At 40.9% G+C, this 21,797-nt stretch overlaps 2 protein-coding genes across 3 annotated transcripts in view; both read left to right on the top strand.

Annotated features, from left to right (window-relative positions):
- hpse2 (heparanase 2) overlaps positions 1-7,397 on the top strand; it is a gene marked incomplete at both ends in the record, with an annotated part of 117,145 nt that extends 109,748 nt beyond the window's left edge. Inside the window, 2 exons of the mRNA XM_084075989.1 lie at positions 1,558-1,704; positions 7,235-7,397. Coding sequence (XP_083932115.1) covers positions 1,558-1,704; positions 7,235-7,397 — 310 coding nt within the window. The remainder of the gene's footprint in view (positions 1-1,557; positions 1,705-7,234) is intronic.
- Positions 7,398-19,178: 11,781 nt separating this feature from the next.
- hps1 (HPS1 biogenesis of lysosomal organelles complex 3 subunit 1) overlaps positions 19,179-21,797 on the top strand; it is a 33,475-nt gene continuing 30,856 nt past the window's right edge. For both annotated transcript variants that reach the window (XM_084076824.1, XM_084076825.1), the window contains exon 1: positions 19,179-19,302. The gene's annotated coding sequence lies outside the window, so the exon portion shown is untranslated. The remainder of the gene's footprint in view (positions 19,303-21,797) is intronic.

Genomic DNA, 21,797 nt, shown 5'->3' with positions numbered 1-21,797 from the left:
AAAGATAGCGGGCGGCATGAATGCGCTCAGCCACCGAGCAGCTCCAAAGCTCTTTTGCAAACGAGGTGATATTTGAACTATACCCCATGGCCGTGCACCCTGTTTAGTGGTTCTTGCGTGGTATTCTTTTTTTTTCCTTCTTTTTTTCCACTCTCCACCGATGTTCTGACATCAAACAAGCATTGTGACATGTTTATGTTCTTGGCTTGAAAGCCCCAGAACCTCATCATCTGAGACAGGGGCCTAAGAGGTCCTTATCTTCTTCCCCATCTAACCATATGATACGTCTTCCCTGAGACGCGGTCCCGTCATTCTCCGAACGGAGCTTAAGCGGAGTCGTGCACCCACGCTTTTCATCAACAACACACATTCTTTCTTTTCTGTCTGCGGAAACGGTCTTGCAGGTTTAATCAAATACATGGGCTCATCCTGCACATGCACCAAAGAGCGGAGATTGATATCGAACAGAAAACCTATCGCCGTTAGATGTGAGATTCTGGAGGTGGTACAAGGAGAAGAGATGTCTACCAGATATAGTCCGGCTCAAAGCGCTGCCCAGTCCGAGACCTTCAGAAACATGTGGTATTCCCTGCAGCTGCGTTGTGTTTGTCCTCATGTCTGACTCCTTATTAGATTTCAGCACGTTTTCCTTGTCTGCCGTGCTTAGTTATTTACCTTTCGCTAATATTCCCATCAAGTTGAGCCTTTTCTTTTTGGTAGCAGGACTCCAAATAGGGTCATCTGTGTAAGTCAAGAGGCCACGTCGATTATTTTAACACTGTGGTTTTCAACTTGGGGTCCGGGGACCTCCCTGGGGTCTTTCAAGGGGGTCCCCAGCAAAATAAGTACATTTATACTTTTTAAATACTATTTTCTAAACTTTTTGAAAAATCCTGATTTAAAAAAAAAAAATCTTGAATAACTCTTTATCCCCCATCTTTTCAGATGGGGGTCCGCAGCCAAATAGATATCAATTCCTTCCTTGACATGAAAATATTTGAGAACCCCTCCTTTAACACGTCTCATCTGACCTTTGACTACAGGTTTCAGTTGGTAAAAGAGAAGCACATTTGTTCGTTCATCTGGTCTTTGCGGGGATGATAATGGCTTTGGAATAATCCAGTGAAATATGGTTTAATTTAGTGCCGACTAAATATAGAGGACAACTTGCTGCTTAATGGAGTGCCTGGCAGAAAGTGAGCGTGTTTTATTTTAATGTATTGTTTTTATGTAAGCCTTTTGATCCAGATTAGATCAAAGAGTTGCGGTTTGATTCTATCACTGTGATATGTAATGACAATATCAAAGAGTCTTCTTTTCTTTGTAGTCAGCTTTAATTATGGAGAATTTTATTCCACATGGCACTGCAATATATAACGAAGTCCCCCTTTACCCATCTAGAGTAGGATAAAGGGGCGAGAGAAGATTCAGGGTGTTTGTAGTCCTCCTTTCTGTTTGCACAGTACAGGGAAACTTAGAAAGGAGTTTAAACTACATTTGTGTTCTTCCGTGATGATTTAACTAACAGTACCGTTCCTCACGTCTGGCCCCATGCAGTCATAACTACGTGAGAGGGTCCATAACCATTTACATCATCAACCTGCATCGCTCACGGAAGAAAATCAAGCTGGCAGGAACCTTACGGAACAAGACCGTCCACCAGTACCTGCTGCAGCCCTACGGTGCTGACGGACTCCATGCTAAGTCAGTGTCGCTCTCTCTCTCTCTCTCTCTCTCTCTCTCTCTCTCTCTTTCCATCTGTCTGTCTGTCTGTCTGTCTGTCTGTCTGTCTGTCTGTCTATCTCTCTGTCCGCCACCCCCCCCCCCCCTCGCTCTCACTCACTCTCTCTTACTCACACACACACACGCACGCACACGCACACGCACACACACAATTGTTTTCTCACCAAACATTAATGGGGTCTGCTAATAGAGTATCCTATTCCAAAACAAGACGAGCGTGTTGGTGAAAGACCCAGGTTACCATAACACTGCCTCACCACTGATCCAGTGCTGTATCACGCTCAGTGGAAAAGGGACTAAAGGATTTTCCCTCATAAGACTTTTGATTTCTCTGCTGGAATGGAAAACCTCAGCTGAGGCTTTGGACTCCGAGATCCACATGATTCCATTTCTACAAAACATGGCAATATGTCCAAACAGATTAGATAGAGTGGGCATTGCATTACACACACACACACACGCACGCGCACGCACGCGCGCACACACACACACACACACACACACACACACACACACACACACACACACACACACACACACACACACACACACACACACACACACACACACACACACTGTTTACATACTTTATGTATACAGAGCACGCACACACACACACACACACACACACACACACACACACACACACACACACACACACACACACACACACACACACACACACACACACACACACGTATATAAATATATGTAGATAGATAGATAGATAGATAGATAGATAGATAGATAGATAGATAGATAGATATACACACACACACACACACGTGTATGCTTGGTGAACACTGAAACTCGTTTTCACCTCTAGAGTTTACTATTATAGGCTCTTATATAATAATTTCATAATATGTTGTCCTGGCTTACTGAAACTGAAAACTAACCTGCTGCTTAGTTATGATAAGAAACATCCATTATGACCACGGCCATTACAGGGTTACAAGAGATTAGCTTTCCCTTTTAAAGCTGTGTTTTTACAGCTCTGGACACAGATGTTTGTTTAAAAACTCCTCACTCGTTCATTTCACGCCATTTAACGTCCCCATTCCCACACCATTTTTGGCCGTATTTTTACAATTTACACCTCATGAAACAAAGTAATATGAGGCCTATTACTTTACATTGTTTGTTGTCCCCGATAATAAAAGTCTCCAAATATCAATTTCTTCCCCTGGCCCCTCCTAACCCCCGACCTGTTTTTCTTATTCCGAACGTTGTCTGAAATATTGAAATAATAGTCTAATGACCTAGGATTTAGTGTGTGTGTGTGTGTGTGTGTGTGTGTGTGTGTGTGTGTGTGTGTGTGTGTGTGTGTGTGTGTGTGTGTGTGTGTGTGTGTGTGTGTGTGTGTGTGTGTGTGTGTGTGTGTGTGTGTAGCTGTAGATAGTAAACTCTAGATATCGTTGCTGTCGGGCAGAGACTCGTATCTCCATACGGTATTTTAACAGTGCGTGTGTGCTTGCCTGCGTGCGTGCGTGCGTGCGTGCGTGCGTGCTTGCCTGCGTGCGTGCGTGCGAGCGAGCGAGCGTGCGACATGACACCTACTAGAGCGCCTTAATTGAGACTCTGGCCTGTTCCTTCAATAACGGCATAATGACAGAGGATGTTTGTGGTGTTAGAACAGGATTATGTGGTAATTAACAGGAGTGTTAATTGATAGTTGAGTGTAAGCAAAGAAGCGAAATGAAGGCCCTGTTTCAGACCCTATACGTGCTTTCCTTTACCACAGGCAGAGCGGGGAGACTTTTATTAACATTTTAGCAACACCAGATGTCTATAAATAATGTGTAAACCGAGCGCTGGGACTAGAACTCTGGCAAAGTGAACAGAGGAGGTGTGTTCTTGGAACAGGCGCAATATTTCCATGTTCCAAGCATTATTATACTTAAAACTGCGATCCGAAACGCATTTGTAAAGAAATGTTATGTTAACTAGTCTGTATCGTAGAGTGTGATGCAATATAGCTACAGTAGTACATTATATGCAGTGTTTGGAGGTGGTCTCCTTACTCTCCCAGTGAGACATTTAAACCCTGGTGGGTTGGGTATGACTGAGACCTACTGGTTGACAAATAGTACTGCCTGAAGCTCATACGTGCAACATACTGTGCCAAGCAGCCGTTCTGTCTCTTCAGAGCGGTAGATGTTTGGCCTCGCACGTGGTTTCATATCCGGGTAGGACATGAAACTGTATACTAAGCTTATGAACTTTGTAATCACATATATAAACTCATTGTGTTTGATATTATTATGTCATTATATCACCCAAAGATGTGACAACGATATAAATGTGCACATTACATTGACAAGGCCTACGTTATTTTTGCATTAGAGCATAGCAGTAAATACATGTTTTATAATTTATTGTGGCACATTTATATTTTTCTTAAATTCTGCGACTTGCGTTTATACAATACTTGCACTGTTCACATAATGCACATTACCAAAAAAGAATGTGATTCTTAAATTACCAGTGTGGGTTCAGTCATGGTGTTGGATAGGGCTGTCCTCGACTAAAGAATGTCTTAGTCGACTCATTTTCACTTTATTATTACTTGATTTAATCAACAAAATGTGTAATATAGATATAGTGTTTGCTGCGTACAGTCAGGCAGAGACCAGCCTTTTTTAGGTTGCTGAGGTTGAGACCTGAACATCATGATCATTCTTAATGGCCGCCGACGATCGAAAGTCACAGACTGGCATTGTTAAAGGATTATATCATCTCATCTGTCGGGTGGAAACCTCATCATTTATGTCCAAAACTGTTTTCAGGATTCAAATTCAAAAATAGCAAAAGTATCAGATCGTCAAGCTCAAAACCGATCTGCTACTTTTGCTGCTTTTGTGTGACGCTGTAGTATGACCAAATAGGGCATTCATTTACGAAAAAACACAAAAAGTTAAAATACCTCATGGAGATAGGAGTTTCTGCCCGACAGCAACAATGTTTAGAGTTTACAAGAGATATGCATGGGAAAAAGAAACCTGAACTGATCAACTAACAAAGTCTTGGTTAACTAAGACCAAACCGACTGATTAATCTATTACAGCCCTAGTGTCAACGTTCATTGTTGGTGGTGTGTGTGGATCTACAGAATGGGTTTGCTCTCATTAACACATTAACCACTGAAACCCCATATGGTTGAGCGGATCCCTCAGGGGCCAGGGCTCTATGCTAGTGTCTTTTCTGTTTTCCGTTATTGGGGTGCTGTCACGCTATTTTCCTGCAGTCACGATCTGCAGGAAAACAGCCGATCGACAAGCTGGTCGATCGGCTATTTTCAGCAAAAGCTTTCCCCGCAATACGGATGCTGGTGGTATATGGAAGTGGTTAAACTTAAGTCAGAAATGGAAGATGATGAGGAAGATTAAGATTAAGATTCCAGGCTGAGCTGATGCAAACAGGCCAGAAGTGGACGGAGCAGCCATGGAGAGAGTGGAGTGTTTAGTTCCTCTGAACTAGGCTTAAATCTAATTACACTTAATCATGCATCATACATCATACATCATACATCATACATCATACATCATACATCATACATCATACTCGCCGTAAATAACTGATTTTCACCGCAATGTGGTGTGTCATGTTTTTAATGAAAATATGTTATAACACACTCGTACGACAAAGTAGCCTATAAATTAGGCTTTGGTCTGCAAATCAGTACGTAGAGTTTTTGACCATTTTTTTCTTAGTATACAATCCTTTTCCGGAAGCATAATATCCCCAGAGCATATTCACAGAGCATAATATCCCAAAAGATATTCCATAGTTATTTATATAGGCTATTTTGTTTTTGTTTCTAGTAATCATCCAATCATAATGTTTTTGTTGGTTGGTTTGCTTTTATTTATGTATTTCTTTGGGTGTGTGTGACATTTCTATTCAAGATAAAGGGCTATCCCTAACCATAGAGTATGGAGAAATATGAGTTATGATGCTCTCTGTGTGTGTGTGTGTGTGTGTGTGTGTGTGTGTGTGTGTGTGTGTGTGTGTGTGTGTGTGTGTGTGTGTGTGTGTGTGTGTGTGTGTGTGTGTGTGTGTGTGTGTGTGTGTGGGTGGGTGGGTGGGTGGGTGGGTGGGTGTGTGTGTGTGTTTGAAAAATGCATTTTCATCCAAATGCTGAATCATGCTGCAGTGAATGAGCTGAATTCTTTGCAATTGCAATTTTGTAACTATAGCGCCCCCAAGTGTACAACTGACTGCAACATAAAAGTTGCAGAAAGAAAAGTCCTGTCTCAGGTATACAAGGAATGTGACCTTCTCTGTTTCTCTCTCAAAACATTCCTCCAAAACAAAACTCCTTTTGTAACCCAGAGAGGGTCCATTTGGTTACATTTGGACACTCTCTGGGTTAAATTAAACACATATACAATTTTCACCGTGTATTCTATAAACTCAGTCAATCTACCAGAATCTTTTACTTAAAGCTGCACTATGTAACTTTCCTCTTCTACCCCGATTTCCAGTGCAAGTGCTAACGTTTTTATTTACCTTTGAGCTAATAGAGCTCGTCTGCTTGCTCAGGGGATAAATGTAATCTTGACCATCAGGTCAAAATTCGTGTCAGATCCTGTGTCTAGGTGAGACAAAATATGACCACCCCAATTGTATAAGTTATATTGTATTAACATACTCTACCATACAGGTTGGACGAAATTACATTTTATTCATATAAAAAAAGTTACATAGTACTGCTTTAAGTAAAACAAAAATACCACAAGTCACAAGTCCTGTATTAAAAAATTGACTTAAGTAAATGTACAAAAGTATTGGTATCAAAACCAAACTTTGTTTGTTCTGTTATAATTATTGATTCATTCATGTGTAATGCTGCAGCTGGTGAAGTGATCTTATTTTAACTGCCCCCCCCCCCCTCATCAATATAGTTTTATGTTAATCCATCATATTACATCCACATTTTTTTGTTGATTATATTTTGTGTTCCTAAAGGTAGGGCAACAGATAAGGGATTTGATATGGAAAAGCCCTACTGTACAGAATGACAAGGAATTGGAGGAAGCTGCTAGATGTATATTGTGTAGACCACTGATTTAGCTGTTCAAACACCCTTTTACAACCATTATAAAGCATATATATTGTTTATGAGAATGCCAAATTATTACATAAAGTGCTGTTTTTTTCACCCACATTATTTGAACATCCAGATAAAATTATCTGTTGTATTATCTGCCTTTAATCTCAATCTGTAAATTAAAAAGGTAGAAGTAGAAGTATAAAGTGACAGAAAATGGAAATACTCAAGTATAGTACAAGCACTTCAAAAGTGTACGTACAGTACAGAGTAAATGTACTTAGTTACTTTCCACCACTGTCAGCATCTAACAGAAATCCGCCTCACTCAGTTATCTGCACTCTGACTCACCTGGAGCATGCATGAAACAGCTCCTTTCTCCCTTCTTTATACTGTAGAGATGATGTGTTTTATTTATTGATGTATTTTTCCTGGCAGGCACATCCAGCTGAATGGAGAGAAGCTTCTCATGGTGGACAGTGAGACATTCCCAGAGCTCAAGCCCAGGACACTGAGGGCTGGACGGACAATAGCCATGCCCCCCATGACCATAGGCTTCTACGTCATCAAGAACATCAACGCATATGCTTGCAGAAGATAATATTCAACTCCTCGAGCCTGACGGTGTCGCGTGCTGAAAATAGCTTGACTTGCGAGCTCAGTCAAGTCAATTTTATTTATAAAGCACCATTTAAAAACAACCAAAGTTGACCAAAGTGCTGTACAACATAATAAAACAGCCTAAAAAGTGTGAGTAAACAACATTAAAACTGCTGGATTAAAACGTTAGTTGACACCAATATACAATGGCAGAAGGAATGGTTGATAAAAGCAAGGTGCGTGGATGAGATGGAAACAGTCTATAATGGTTCAAAGGCCAGGGAGAAGAGGTGTGTTTTTAATCTAGATTTAAATGTGCTGAGGAAAGAGGCTGATCTGACAGGAAGTGATAGGCTCTTTCCATAGTTTCGGGCCAGCCACAGTGAACGCTCCATCACTCCATTAGTTTCAGGCAGGTCCGTTGTCTGTGAGCATGTAGGTCGACTATTTTGGGCATGTGGCACCGAAGTACGACAAAGTATAAATCAGGCTTCAACCCCATGAGCTGCAAGGCTTTGACTCTTGGAGCTTTATAAACCCCCCCACCCCCCCGCCCCCATTGGCCCCATTGCCCATTGGCCCCACCCACACAACACTTTGCCCAGCCCACCGTCTTGACCAACAGCGGAGTTGATTAGAGCCACACATCCATTCACCTGCCTTCACCAGTCCTGCATAAGGGAGACTTATACCCTTCGTTCACAACAAGGGTTGCACTGAACACCTTTCCGCCGGTTTTCCTTCACTATTCCTCACATGCACCGAGACTCATGATGTGGACAGTATACGTCTTTTGCATTGTTTTGAAACTCTGTTTGAAGTGTTTTGAGTTGTGTTGCGTGGCTGTGTGTGTGTGTGTGTGTGTGTGTGTGTGTGTGTGTGTGTGTGTGTGTGTGTGTGTGTGTGTGTGTGTGTGTGTGTGTGTGTGTGTGTGTGTGTGTGTGTGTGTGTGAGAGAGAGAGAGAGAGAGAGATATTTCAGTGATTCTCAACATAAGGCCCGAGGACCCCCAGGGGTCCTTGAGGGGGTTCCAAGCTAAATGAGAGATAGGTTGTATTCACTATTATTACAACTAGAGAACATTTTAGAGATGTTTGCGGTTACATACTGTATATATGTGTAAACAGTTAAGGAATTGTGGATCAAATGACACACCATATCAGACCAAATCATGTCTAACAATAAACTTTTTCTATATTAGATTAAACAACTGGTGGGGGGGGGGTCAAATTTGGTGTACTTGAAATTAAAAAGGTTGAGAATCACTGATTACAGTATATTTCAAGTCTGCCGAGAACATTCCTTATGTGAAATCCTTTTCCTAATTAATATTTGACTTACTGACAAATAAAAGAATATGAGAAAGAACAAAAAAAGATGAAATTTAAAACACTTCGAACAGCACCGCTGAAGAATAATTAAGTAAATTACAGTAAGTCAGTTCGACCTGTGAGTTTGGAGTTTGACTTGAACCTGTCGTGTGTGTGTGTGTGTGTGTGTGTGTGTGTGTGTGTGTGTGTGTGTGTGTGTGTGTGTGCGTGTGCGTGTGCGTGTGCGTGCGCACACGCAAGCGTGCATGTGTTGGTGTGAGCATGTGTCCCGACAATGCTACTGATGTGTCCACTGTCTGTCTGTCTGTCTGTCTGTCTGTCTGTCTTCTCTGGCTCGTTGACACAGCTCAGTTCTCACCACAGCTCAGTTCTTCGTCCACTAGCTACAGGATTCAGGGTTATAAAACAGTCTACTGTCAAGTGTTTATGTTCAAATGTAAAACCTTTTTTTGTACACTGTGAAATCCTGAGTGTTACTTTACTTAACATTTGAGATTTCACTGTGTATGGTATCATTGATGTGCAGAGTTGGAGGCTGTTACGTCACGTGTCACCGTCACATTCCAAAATCCTAGGTGTTTTTATGACCCCGCTGAGTCTATCTGTCCCATATGATCCCCTGTGTACACTGTGAAATCCTGTGTGTTCATTTACTGTAACTCTGAGAGGATACAAATGGGTTCCATTTTCACACTCACAGAGGTAAACACCAGTAATGGTCCATTTGTACACACTCAGAGTTAAATTAACACGCAGGACTTTACTGTGTAATAATTCTATCATGCTGCTAGCTTTGTTTTTTTTTGTTTTTTACTTTTTTATACATACACACATTATATATTTGACATATTTTGTACAGATTTACTTTAGCTATGAGATTATGCAATGTACATAAACGGCACGTTGAAGGTGAGAAATGCGTGCTTGGTGTTTATTTACACACATCTAATTTATATGAAATAATACATTTTTTTGTGATAATGATTTCTAATGTAGATGACTCGACCATTTTGGTGTTAACTGAAGCCCCAGCTCAAAACCGGAAGAAAGTGTCATCCTTATTCAATATGATGCAACTTCTCATTCTTGCTTATGTGCTGTAGGTGATATGTTTTGGGGGTAAAACAAAGAGTTGATTCTTAAAAAGCTAAAGCTTTGTACAGTAGATTGTCTGTGCAGTAGCAGGGGTCTCTCCATCTCTCCAGCTCTTTAGTGAACAGAAAATACATTTTCAGGTGGGTGCAATTCTTTATCTAATCAGGAGTGAGAACTCCTCAAAGATCATTTATCAGCTTGTGTTCCAGTTCCAATTTTGTCTGTTCATTAATTTGTTTATCCTTCAGATTGTATGAGTTCTCTCTCCTGATTGGATGAAATTGGTATCCTGACTTGAAGTACTGTATTTTTTTGTTTACTAAAGAGCTGGGGAGACTATTGCAATGGCAATATAGAGCTATTTAACATTATTATTTTAACAAAACAATATCACTTACAGCACCTTCTATATATTTACTATATAGTATAAATTAGGCTTCAGAATGGCGTGGTTAGCCTACTATATAACAGCATTTTGTTTTGCAAAGAGCAGGAATGTTTTTGAGGTGTTTATGGTTCATTGTCAATGTCTAACAACTCTAATAACTTCATTTTCTCTCAATTGCTGGGTTGCTTTTCTTTTCAAGACAGGCTCTTTAGCAGTGGTGGAAGAAGTACACAGAATGAATATTAAAGGAACACGTCACCCCATTTCCGGCTCCTCACTAATGCTCATTATCAGATGGCACCATTTCTGTCTAGTCACTCTATGCCTCAGAGGTGGGCTGTGGACAGTTCAGAAACCTGCCTACCAATGACGCCATCGATGGGGATTTCAAGCTAATAGAAACTACAGCCTTTCTCTTCCTGGAAAGTTACCATGCTGAAATAGAAGCCATTGTTCTTGCCAATCAATAAAAAAAATACATTACAAAATGACTAACGATGATGTCATCGGTAGGCACATGTTATAACCATCCACATTCCACCTCTGACACACAGAGTGTAGACAGAAACGGAAACCATCCTACAGTACAGTGAGGACCCATATATGGAGAAGATGATTTAGAAAAAAGGCAAAAGGTTCATTTATGTAAAAGTAGCAATACCACAACGTAGAAATACCCTGTTTCAAGTAAAGGTCCTGTGTTAAAAATGTTACTTCAGTACAAAGGCACTGGCATCAAAATATACTTTCATTACCAAACGTAAAAGTACAAATTTTTACTCACATTTTTGGACTGTAATTAGTAATGCATTAATGTATTCATCACTTTAACGTAGCTGGTGAAGGTGGAGCTGATTTTAACTACTTTATGTGCTGCAGGGTAGCTGAACAACCTATAATGTACAGTATAATAAAAAAGTGTGCTCAAGTACAGTGCTTGAGTAAATTTACGTAGTTACTTTCCACCACTGCTCCTTAATAAAGTTACTGTTTTGAATAAGTACAAGAAAAGATATGAAGTTTTAAAGGATATTGTAGTTGTATGACTCACTTGTAAACGCTAAAGGATTGAGAGTTAATCCAGTGCCTGAATGTGTGGAATAATAAGGATATTTGTCCTCTGAATGTGTTTATAGTTCATGTAGAGGTGTTTATATTTCGTATTGAGAGCATTATTTTATTATGTAAATTGTGTGATTGAATATTATTTTTTTGTAAAAGAATTGTTTACAGTGATAATAAAAACTTTTCAAGTATTTAACTATTTGCAGTTTGAGCCTGTGTGTTTATAATGCTTAGCATCCAGTAGACAGTAAAATCCTCAGTGTTTATTTAACACTGGGAGTGTACAAATGGGGTACACTGGATATTGGTTGAGAAACACTGTTCTAAATAGACCTTTTCCAAGGCAGCCATACAGACATGAATTTGTAGGGTAAACACAGGTGTTACCAATGATACTAATTAGGCTCTGTTCCATTTGAGTGTAGAGACTTTCCAGTGAGCCAGGATGAACAGCAGCACCCTGACTCTCATTACTTAATAACACCTGTGTCTACCCACCTTTTTAATGTAGGCTACCGTGAAAAGGGTCTATTGGTCCAAGTTAGTTTCATGTTGCAGTGTTTGTGTATATCAGTTGCTGTCAGGAAAAGAAACCACGGGGCTCTCTTAGTCGGTCAGAAGCAGTGAATGATGGCAAAAAAATAAACAAACTGTTCCCATAGCAACACATTTCCTCTGACAAGTGGTGAAACATTGGCCAAATTGTCAAATAATATAAAATAAAAAAATAGCTGATCTACAAGCACGGCTGGCAACGCGAGGCGTCGTGAGCTTGTAGATCTGCTATTTTCAATAAGAACGTAAAGTATACTATTGATCCATGGTTGAACACAATCGATTGATTTATCATTAAAATACACATGCTCTGAAAATGCATGATTTAACACAGCCACATTCCATTGTAGTACTGTATAGGTTTAGGGTGCTGTGTGTAGGTCCAGCCTTAATAAATGTGCTGGATTGTTTGCCTATTTGTGTGTGATTGTGTAGGCCCCGCCTCTGAGTGTGCGTGCCTGCCTGCGTGCGTGCGTGCGTGCGTGCGTGCGTGCGTGCGTGTGTGTGTGTGTGTGTGTGTGTGTGTGTGTGTGTGTGATTGTGTATGCCCTGCCTCTGAGTGTGCGTGCGTGCGTGCATAACAGGCAGACAGGCAGCAGGCCGGTGAATTCTAGGGGAAAACTCTCGTAGAAAATAGATCTACAAGCGTGGCTATTTTTCAGAGAAGATATTTATTTAAGAGCGAAAAACAGAAAAGACACTTGTAGTATAGAGCCTGAAGGACTCCGGTCAACCAACTTTGGGGGTGTGAGTGGTTAAAATCCATTGTTTATAAGCCTGGTTGCCTGGTGGATCAAGCAGTGCAGGAGCCTGCTGTGGTGTGCTGCAGTACCACTCTGCCAGACAGTAGCGGCTGAAACACTCGGGCTCTTTCAGAATTCTACCAGCTGTACTGATATATTCGCCGTAATAAAGAGATGAAAGCATGTGATTTATACGGGACTCATACAGAAGCACAAAAGAAAAAGAGAAGTAACCTGTTACAGAAGGAGCCTATAAATATTGTCTGAGCCGCCTTACCGGGCAACTCTCTCGCCAAATATCCTCCATGTCTTTCTCTGCTCCACAGTCAAGCCATCAAACGATAACGAACAAGAATTAACGTTTCTGCCCTATGCCTGCAAATCCTCAGCAGCATTAGGTTCTGAAGTCACTGTCTCTCTCTCTCTCACATGCATGCAGAGACCCGAGTTACACGTGTACCCCTGCACACAGACACACACATGCACTAACACATGCACGTGTGAAAAGCATGCACGCGCGCGCACACACGCATGCACATACATATACACAAACGGTGCGTTTCATCGCCCCCCCGCCCACTTCGCCCGATCGCCGGCTCTCATAGACTTTCATTATATTTTGGGCGATGTTGCCCGAGAGTTGCCCGCTGTTAAAACGCAGGGAAAGGCTCTCTTGATTTAGTCTTTCTCTCCCTCTCACACGCACACGCACACGCACACGCACACGCAAACACATGCACGGACACAGACACACTTACGTGCATGCACGCACTAATGCAGCCTCTCTTTAGCTTTGCCTCTCACCCTCACACACACACACACACACACACACACACACACACACACACACACACACACACACACACACACACACACACACACACACACACACACACACAGACAGACAGATAGACAGACACGTGCACACATGCACACATGCACACACGCGCGCACACACACACACAGAAACTGTTACACTCTCCGGCCCCAGATGTAAAGGCAGCTGCAGTGAGTCTTTGTAGTGTGTGGAGTGCTGTCTTGTCGCTGCATGAGGCAGGCCTTGATGGGAAGCATGAGGCTTCATGGGTTGTTGGGCTGAACCTCTGGACCCGACGCTATGGCCCAGACAGGATAAAACCTGACCCAGACTCCACACAGTGTCTGCCGATCCGTGGACCAACTGGGATCTGCCTGACAGCGTGATGAGGAGGTAGAGGTAGAGCAGGGGTCCCCAAAACCTTTTTTCTAGCTCGAGACCCAAAAAGACACATTTGGGACAGTGGTGGAAAAAGTACTCAAATGTTTTACTTAAGGAGAAGTATCAATATACTGCAATGTAGAAGCACTCTGTTGCAAGTAAAGTCCGGGAAAAAAAATACATTATGAATGAATCACTTAAGCCCTGTAAGACCTCAGGCCGATTCTACAAATGCCTTCTCAATCAGTAGTTTTCAAACATTTTCCCATCTGAAAATGTTTTGTGCCAGGGACCCCCGGAAGAGAAGCTTTGAGCTTAAAAAATATTAAAATTCAACATTTCTGATGTTTTTCAAAAATGTTCAAAAATAGCAGATGTACAAGCTCAAGCTTGTACATCTGCTATTTTTGAGAACCACTGTTCTAAACCGATGTTCTAAAGAGTTTTCTGAAAAACTAAAATCTAAAATGACACAGATGACAAAATGACACGTTCCCGGCATTAATGGGTTAGGCCCTATTTGAAAAATAGTAAAAATAGCCTACTGTATCTACAGTACAAGGTCACGACGAAATGGTAGATTGTGTAATTTCACAATTTTTGAAAAGGACATTTTAATTCATGGAAGTTTGTACAATTGTATTTGTTTCCTGAAACATTCTTTGAAGATTTTTGAAAATGTCTTGAAATAATAATTTTGTCGAACGTAAAACAAAGGGCTATCCCGACGCATTGTTTGGGAACCACTGACGTAGAGGATGGTTTGTGCTGAACTGTGTTCCCAGTCCCCATTGTATCACACATGAGGGGCTACTCCCCCCCCCCCCCCCCCCCCCTCGCTTTCCTCTCTCAGGCGACCTGAGCTACGTCCAGTCAAGCGTGACACTGGAAAACTGCAACACAATGGCTTCTCCGTAGTACGGACAATTGAATTACAGTACAAGACAGACTGAACTGTAGCCTGTTCGCGTTTCATGACAGCGACTTGTTACTCTGGCAGCCCTTCAGTCGTGATCCCGAACATGTCGTACCTTTGATTTTGCATTATTGCTTTAGGTTCCATTTACGGGAAATGGGCTTTTTGGCTTTTATGTAAATAATAAAGTTGGAGTCAGAAAGCGTCCGCAAGAACTCCCCCCCATTCCAGTCTCCTTGTCACATGTGGTTCATTTTAAACAGGCCAACTCGGTTGACTTGTAAACAGTGTCCCAGACTCGTTCACACTTGGGTTCATTTATTCAGGAAGGCCCTGTGAAGAAGAGTTTCTGTCTCCCAGTCGTTGTCGTGTTATCTTACCATGAAGGCCACGCATTGATCCATCACTTCACCCTCACAGTTGCACAGGGATTTTCTTAAGCACAAACACACCACTGCTGCGCATGGAAAGGAGAGAGCGAGAGAGAGAGAGAGAGAGAGAGAGAGAGAGAGAGAGAGAGAGAGAGAGAGAGAGAGAGAGACACACACACACAGAGAGAGAGAACAAATATGTCAGGACAAGGAATCAAGAGCAAATTGAATTGGACTGTGCTTTCTCAAGCCAGCAACTTCACAGAGGGGTCAAGGTTAGTTTGAGAAGAACCATAGTGATCCGTTGTACATTAAACATTTCTCTGTTGCAGCGCAGTCTAGTGGGGCTTGACAGGGCAAGGTCAATATTAAGGTATTTAGTGGTGCACAGAATTGAAAGTATTGTGTGGTTACTGGAAACGGTAACTCAATATCTCATCTTCAAACAGAGCTACAATAATGAGGTTTTGTAGGTAAACTGAGTGACCTTAAGCACTTAAACCCTGTATACTTTGTTGACCAGAGTCCCCCAGGGCAGAGTTACCCAACCTGGGGTCCTGGGGTGTGTGTGTGTGTGTGTGTGTGTGTGTGTGTGTGTGTGTGTGTGTGTGTGTGTGTGTGTGTGTGTGTGTGTGTGTGTGTGCGTGTGCGTGTGCGTGTGTGTCGTGTGTGTGTGTGTGTGTGTGTCGTGTGTGTGTGTGGGGTGGGGGGTCTGTTTGGAGGTAGTCCAAAATTGTTGCACAAAATCATAACTTGGTTTCATCCACTGTCTGCCAGTATGTTCTCGATTTGATATCAGTCCAACTTGTCATACAGAAAAACATTTTTGAAAAAGTTTCAAAAAGCTGTAGCTTGTAGCTTGGCTATATTCCCCACCTATATTTCCCTACAAGTATATAGGGTTTAATTGGTTAACATGAAGTGAGTGTGTGTGTGTGTGTGTGTGTGTGTGTGTGTGTGTGTGTGTGTGTGTGTGTGTGTGTGTGTGTGTGTGTGTGTGTGTGTGTGTGTGTGTGTGGGGAGGGGGGGGGGGGGGGTCTCAGCTTTAGGCAGATCGTGTAAGAAGGGGGGGGGGGCTCCAAGGAACAGAGGTTGGGCGTATATAAGCCCCCTCCTTTTTTCCCTTTACACACACCAGACATAGACGCTGTAGGGTTCATGTGGGTTAAGTAATGACTTAAGAAGAAATGACAAAAATTATAAATGATCCTAAGCGAGGTTCTTTCAAATAGCAGTGAAGCTGCTGACATTCGGGCGAAGTAAGCGGGATGTTATCGCCGGGGCCATTTCATGGAAATAGTTCTGTTTGAAAGGCTTTGGTTCTTATAAACCTTGCGATAATAACAGTTGAGCGTCACTTCCTCCGACAAAAGCCTGATTGTGTTGTGGGCTTTGGGGGCAACTGAACTGTACCATGTCTGGCTATACTGTTCTGCGTGACAGCGCCTCCTTAGTGGACGTAACCATAACCAAGGCTTGCTTAACACTGTTTATACGCACTGATCCTTTTTGAGACATGCAAGGCCCCCTCTGCTCTGTTAGCAAACATTGAGGATTTGGTGATGTTTACTCTATATATACAGGAGTCAGCTTAAATAAGACTTCCACCAAACGCTGGGTCTCTGAAAACTGATGGACTAGATTAGATCCTGACCCGACACTTGGATCTCTTGGCATTTTGTACCGTTTTTTTTTTTTACCCAAGCAAGGTTAATAAAACATAAATATTTATGTCCCAATGCTTTTCTTTGCTTTGCTCTGCCCAAGCAAATGGATGTCAGAAGCCAAGCAAGCATAACCTAAAATCTCTGAAGAGAAAAAAAAGACAGATCTGTGTATAAAGAAAGACATCTATCTAGTATGGTGTGGCATTTTGTATGCACATGTATGCCATCTTGAATCAAATATTATGTTTTCATTTCAAGGACCCCCAGTTTGATATGCTTTAGGCCACGGACCTCCATTTGATATGCTTTTTTAATCTCTGGGACACCAATCTATATACCGTAAAATCCTCAGTGTTAATTAAACTCCAGTGTGTGCAAATGTACAAACATTTGTACTGTAGCCTACACTCTCTTGGAGTTACAGACCTGTAGCCTTGGACCCCCTGGGACCCCCTCAAGGACCCCTGGGGGCCCCCAGACCCCATGTTGAAAACCACTTATCTACTGAATGCATTTTGAAGGTTCATGTGGTCACTTTAATCCCAATAGATTCTCAGAAAGGTGCTGCAATGAAAAAGGCCTCTAATCCCTGTTAAACATGCCTATACTGTTGAATTCCAGGAATACCAAACCATTGTTATACTGTCTCAGTCCTATGCCCATGTTTAGCCTATAGCACATGACTTAGTCAGTCAGTCAGCATTGTATTAAGCACTGATCCTAAATAACTTTCTCACAAAGTCCCCCTTTTTACATTGATGCAGAACATAGCCCTTTCAAAATATTTATTCCTTCCAGGATCAACATTGCAGTCGGAATGTTTTCTACAATAATGATAGGTAATACATGTATTATATAATCAGTTTTAATTGTTTTAGCTGAATTTCATTATACAAATGAAAAATACACATTTTGCGATTCAGCCTTTATTCTTGAAAATGACACCAAACAGTGCATTAAAACAAATAATAAATAAGAAAGCTGCGCAGCACAAATTGGCTTATTTGTGTTCATTAATTAATGTCTTCTCATTCCCCTGTCTGTGTTAATGACTTGTTTGTTTGTAATGTGCTTTTTATTGTCAATAAACAGTGGTGGAGAGTAACCAAGTACATTTACTCAAGTACTTTACTTAAGTACAATTTTAAGGTATTTTTTTACTTTACTGGAGTACTTCCAATTTTCAAAGATTTTACTTCTACTCCATTACACCTCAAAGGCAAATATTGTACTTTTACTCCACTTTAATTACTTGAAAAATGTAGTTACTAGTTGTAACTACATTTCCTTTGGCAATTTAAATTTTTATCCATTTTATCCATTTGAAAACTTGGGAAATGTGACCTTCTGGCTTCTGTATAGGCTATGCAGTAAAAATGTACTTAAAGTACCAAAAGTAAAAGTACTCATTAACGCTTTTACTTAGTACCAAAAGTACTGTACTTTTACTCAAGTGCATTTTTGAATGTCAAACTTGTACTTTGTAACATACCATTTCTACAATAGGGGTATAGACCAATTATTATTTTGTTTACTAACATTGAGACTGGATGCACAGGTGATTGTTTCATGCAATCAATTCTCAACCTGTTGATTTGGGATGCACCCCAACCAACCCCCTCTTGTGTTACTTGTGGCTAGTGAGGCGCGTCCTAGCGAGACCTGACAGTATGGGTTTCATTTGCAACCAGAATGACACTTGCAACCAGTGTGACGTTGTCTGTTTAAGGGGACTATAGCATTGGTTCTCAAAGTGGTGTCCGGGGACCCCCAGGGGTACTTGAGGGGGTTCCATGGGGGTCCCCAGGCCAGCTGAATGATGGATAAGAACCAAATGGACCCTTATGGGTCTGTAACTCTGAGTGTCCAAATGGTCCATTTGGTTCCATTTGGACACTCTCAGAGTTAAATTAACATTGATTTTACAATATAAATTGGGGTCCCAGAGATATAAATGCCATTAAATGGGTGTCCGTAGCCTTAATGCATGTCAAACTGGGGGTCCTTGAAATTAAAATGGTTGAGAATCACTGCTAGAGCCGTAAAAATCGTCTCTTATGGGGGGTCCCTGGCATATCTTTTCAAATGGGGGTCCGCGGGCTAATAAGTGTCAATTTGGGGGTCCTTGACATGAAAAAGTTTGAGAACCACTGGTCTATACTTTTACTTAACCACTTAAACCCCAGCATCCGTATTGTGGGCAAAGCTTTCGCCGAAAATAGGCAGCAAAAGCTTTCCCCCACAATAACAGAAAACAGAAAACAGAAAAATACACTAGTATAGAGCCCTGAGGGACTCCACTCAACCACATGGGGTTCAAGTGGTTGTTAAAGTAAAAAAGAAATGTGAGTGCTTCTTCCATCACTGTCAATAAAGATGTGTAAAAAAAAAAAAAAAAAAGGAAAAAAAGAGAAAGCCTGGCGGTGATAATAATAATGTCACATGACTCACATGGACCACGGAAGCAGCAGACAGTTGAACTGTTTAAACTGTTACATTGTTGCTACAGAACTACTAAGTCTGAACTGTGATCGACTTTGACATTGGATCGCAGTGTCTGCCTCGTCACTATATGGAGTAAGTTGATACGTTACAGGATGCTTTATTATTATTATTATTATTATTGTACAGTTAAATGCTTCACACACAGTCACTGTATGTCCGTGCGGTCAGGAGTTTCGAGTGGAATTTTATACGGTAGTAAACAGTGGTGGGAAAAGTACCCACTTTTTTTTTTACTTAAGTAAAAGTATCACTATTGCAATGTATAAATTCTCAAAGTTTTACTCGAGTAAAAGTTCAAAAGTATTGGCATCAAAATGTACTTAAAGTACCAAAAGTAGAAAGTAGGCTACTCATTGTGCAGAATGTCCCATTTCAGTTTTCATGATGTCTAAAATGTATAAAGAATATTTAGAAAATAGCCGATCTACAAGCTCCCAACGTGTCGCACTGCGACGAGTTGTGAGCTTGTAGATCTGCTATTTTCAAATAGAGCTTAAGTGGTTAATCAATGTATGTTTTGTAATAATAATCTAAATCTACAAAGTAACTAAAGTTTTCCAATAATTGTAGTGGCATTATAGTCAATGTTGTCTCTTGAGATGTAATGGAGTAGAAGTAAAAGTACTGAAAACTGGAAATACTCCAGTAAAGGAAAGAAATACCTCAAAATTGTACTTAAGTACAGTACTTGAGTACATGTAATTAGTTACTTTACACCACTGTACAACATTAGTAGTCTAGGATGGTATCGCTTGTCAAAGAGAACAGATCTACAAGCTCACAATGCATCATGCCTTATGTGCATGGTTTTATACCTGTTGAATTTAGTGTTGAATGTCATGTTAACTAACTGTTGTCACAACAATTCAAAGCAACTTTTTAAACCACAACAGATGTTTGCATTACATTATCATAGCTTATGCATTTAATACTTAAGCATGCAATTACAAATGAAATATAATGTATACACAAAATGTCTGACTGATAGTAGTAAGGAATAATGCCGAATGTAATTTGAGGAAGTTAACTGTGTGTGTGTGTGTGTGTGTGTGTGTGTGTGTGTGTGTGTGTGTGTGTGTGTGTGTGTGTGTGTGTGATAATCAATGTTCTTAAAAAAATGTTAAATGGAAAAAGATTAAGCCTGTTGAAATATTTAGCATTTTTAAGCCAGTAAGAATAGACTGAAAAGTCTTGAGTTTTTAAAGCCTTGATAATATTTATGCAAAGACTCATCCACATTTGTCCTCTGATATCGTCGCTGTCGGGCTGAAACCTTGTATCTCCATTATTTAAACGAGTATTTTTTTCTTTTCGTAAATGAATGCCCTACTTCGTCATACAGGAGTGTCGCACATGCGAGGCATTGTGAGCTAGTAGATTCACTATGTTCACAATTTTTTTAAATATATATTTTGAATAATAATAAAAAAGGAATGGTTTTGGACTTACAATGTTTCCACCTCTCAGCAACAATATGATTCATGTAATTCTTTCCTTGACGCGGGTGAACAGGAGAACTGGTCAATTCTGCAGAGCGATAATATCAGCAAATCTAACGCAATCTAGATGGGACACGTTATCTGAGCCACCCCTTCTTTTTGACAAGCCAGTAGCCACACCATCGTACTACAGAGTACAAATTAGGTTTAGGATGAGATGGAACTTTTTGGTTCAGATGACGGTCTGTAGGAGTAAAAAAAAAACACAACAACAAATATTTAAGTGTAGTATAGATGTATGTAACATTCATCGTCTCGGGTGGAAACCTCATGTGTCCAAAACTGTTACTTTTCATTGGTTCTCAACGTCTGGTCCGGGGACCACCAGGGGTCCATTTGTAAGCTCTCAGAGTTAAATTAACATGGAGGATTTTTACAGTGTAGATTTGGGTCCCAGAAATAACGGGTGTCCGTGGCCTAAAGCTATATAAAACTGGGGGTCCTTAAATGGAAAAGGTTGAGAATCAGTGCATCATACAACGAGTAACGCATGATTTCATGACAATCAGATAAGAGAGAAGGAGGCCAATCGAGGCAACACATTTCTTTCCACTCTGACATTCCAGGGCTTTATCAAGACCTTTCAGATATGCCTCAGGAGAGATTTACATTCCAGGCACTGAGCATCTTGTTCCAGGGAAGATAACCGTTTGGGAGACCAAATATTCCTCTCCTCTCCCTTACAGTTTCAGTGAGTCGCTAAATGACACTTTCACTGCTACAAACGCCATTGGCGATTTTGAGTCACTGAATGATTTGCTCACCAGCAACTTAAGTAACAGTATCAATACCGCAATTTCGAAATACTCTGTTACAAGTAAAAGTCCGGAATTCAACATTTACTTGAGAAAAAGTACAAAAGTATTGGTATAAAAATGTACTTAAAGTACCCAAAGTAGAAAGTACTCATTATGCAGAATGTCCCATTTCACAAGTTTTGAAATGTATACATTGTATACAAATCATTTGAAAATGGCAGATCCACAAGCTCACAATGCGTCGCGAGCTTGTAGATCGACTATTTTCAAATGGCCGAAATGTATACAGGGCTGAAGTGGTTAATGTATG

This window comes from Gymnoscopelus microlampas (assembly GCF_963454915.1).
Source record: "Gymnoscopelus microlampas genome assembly, chromosome: 13".
Taxonomy (NCBI): domain Eukaryota; kingdom Metazoa; phylum Chordata; class Actinopteri; order Myctophiformes; family Myctophidae; genus Gymnoscopelus; species Gymnoscopelus microlampas.
This window is presented reverse-complemented; position numbering and strand designations above follow the sequence as displayed.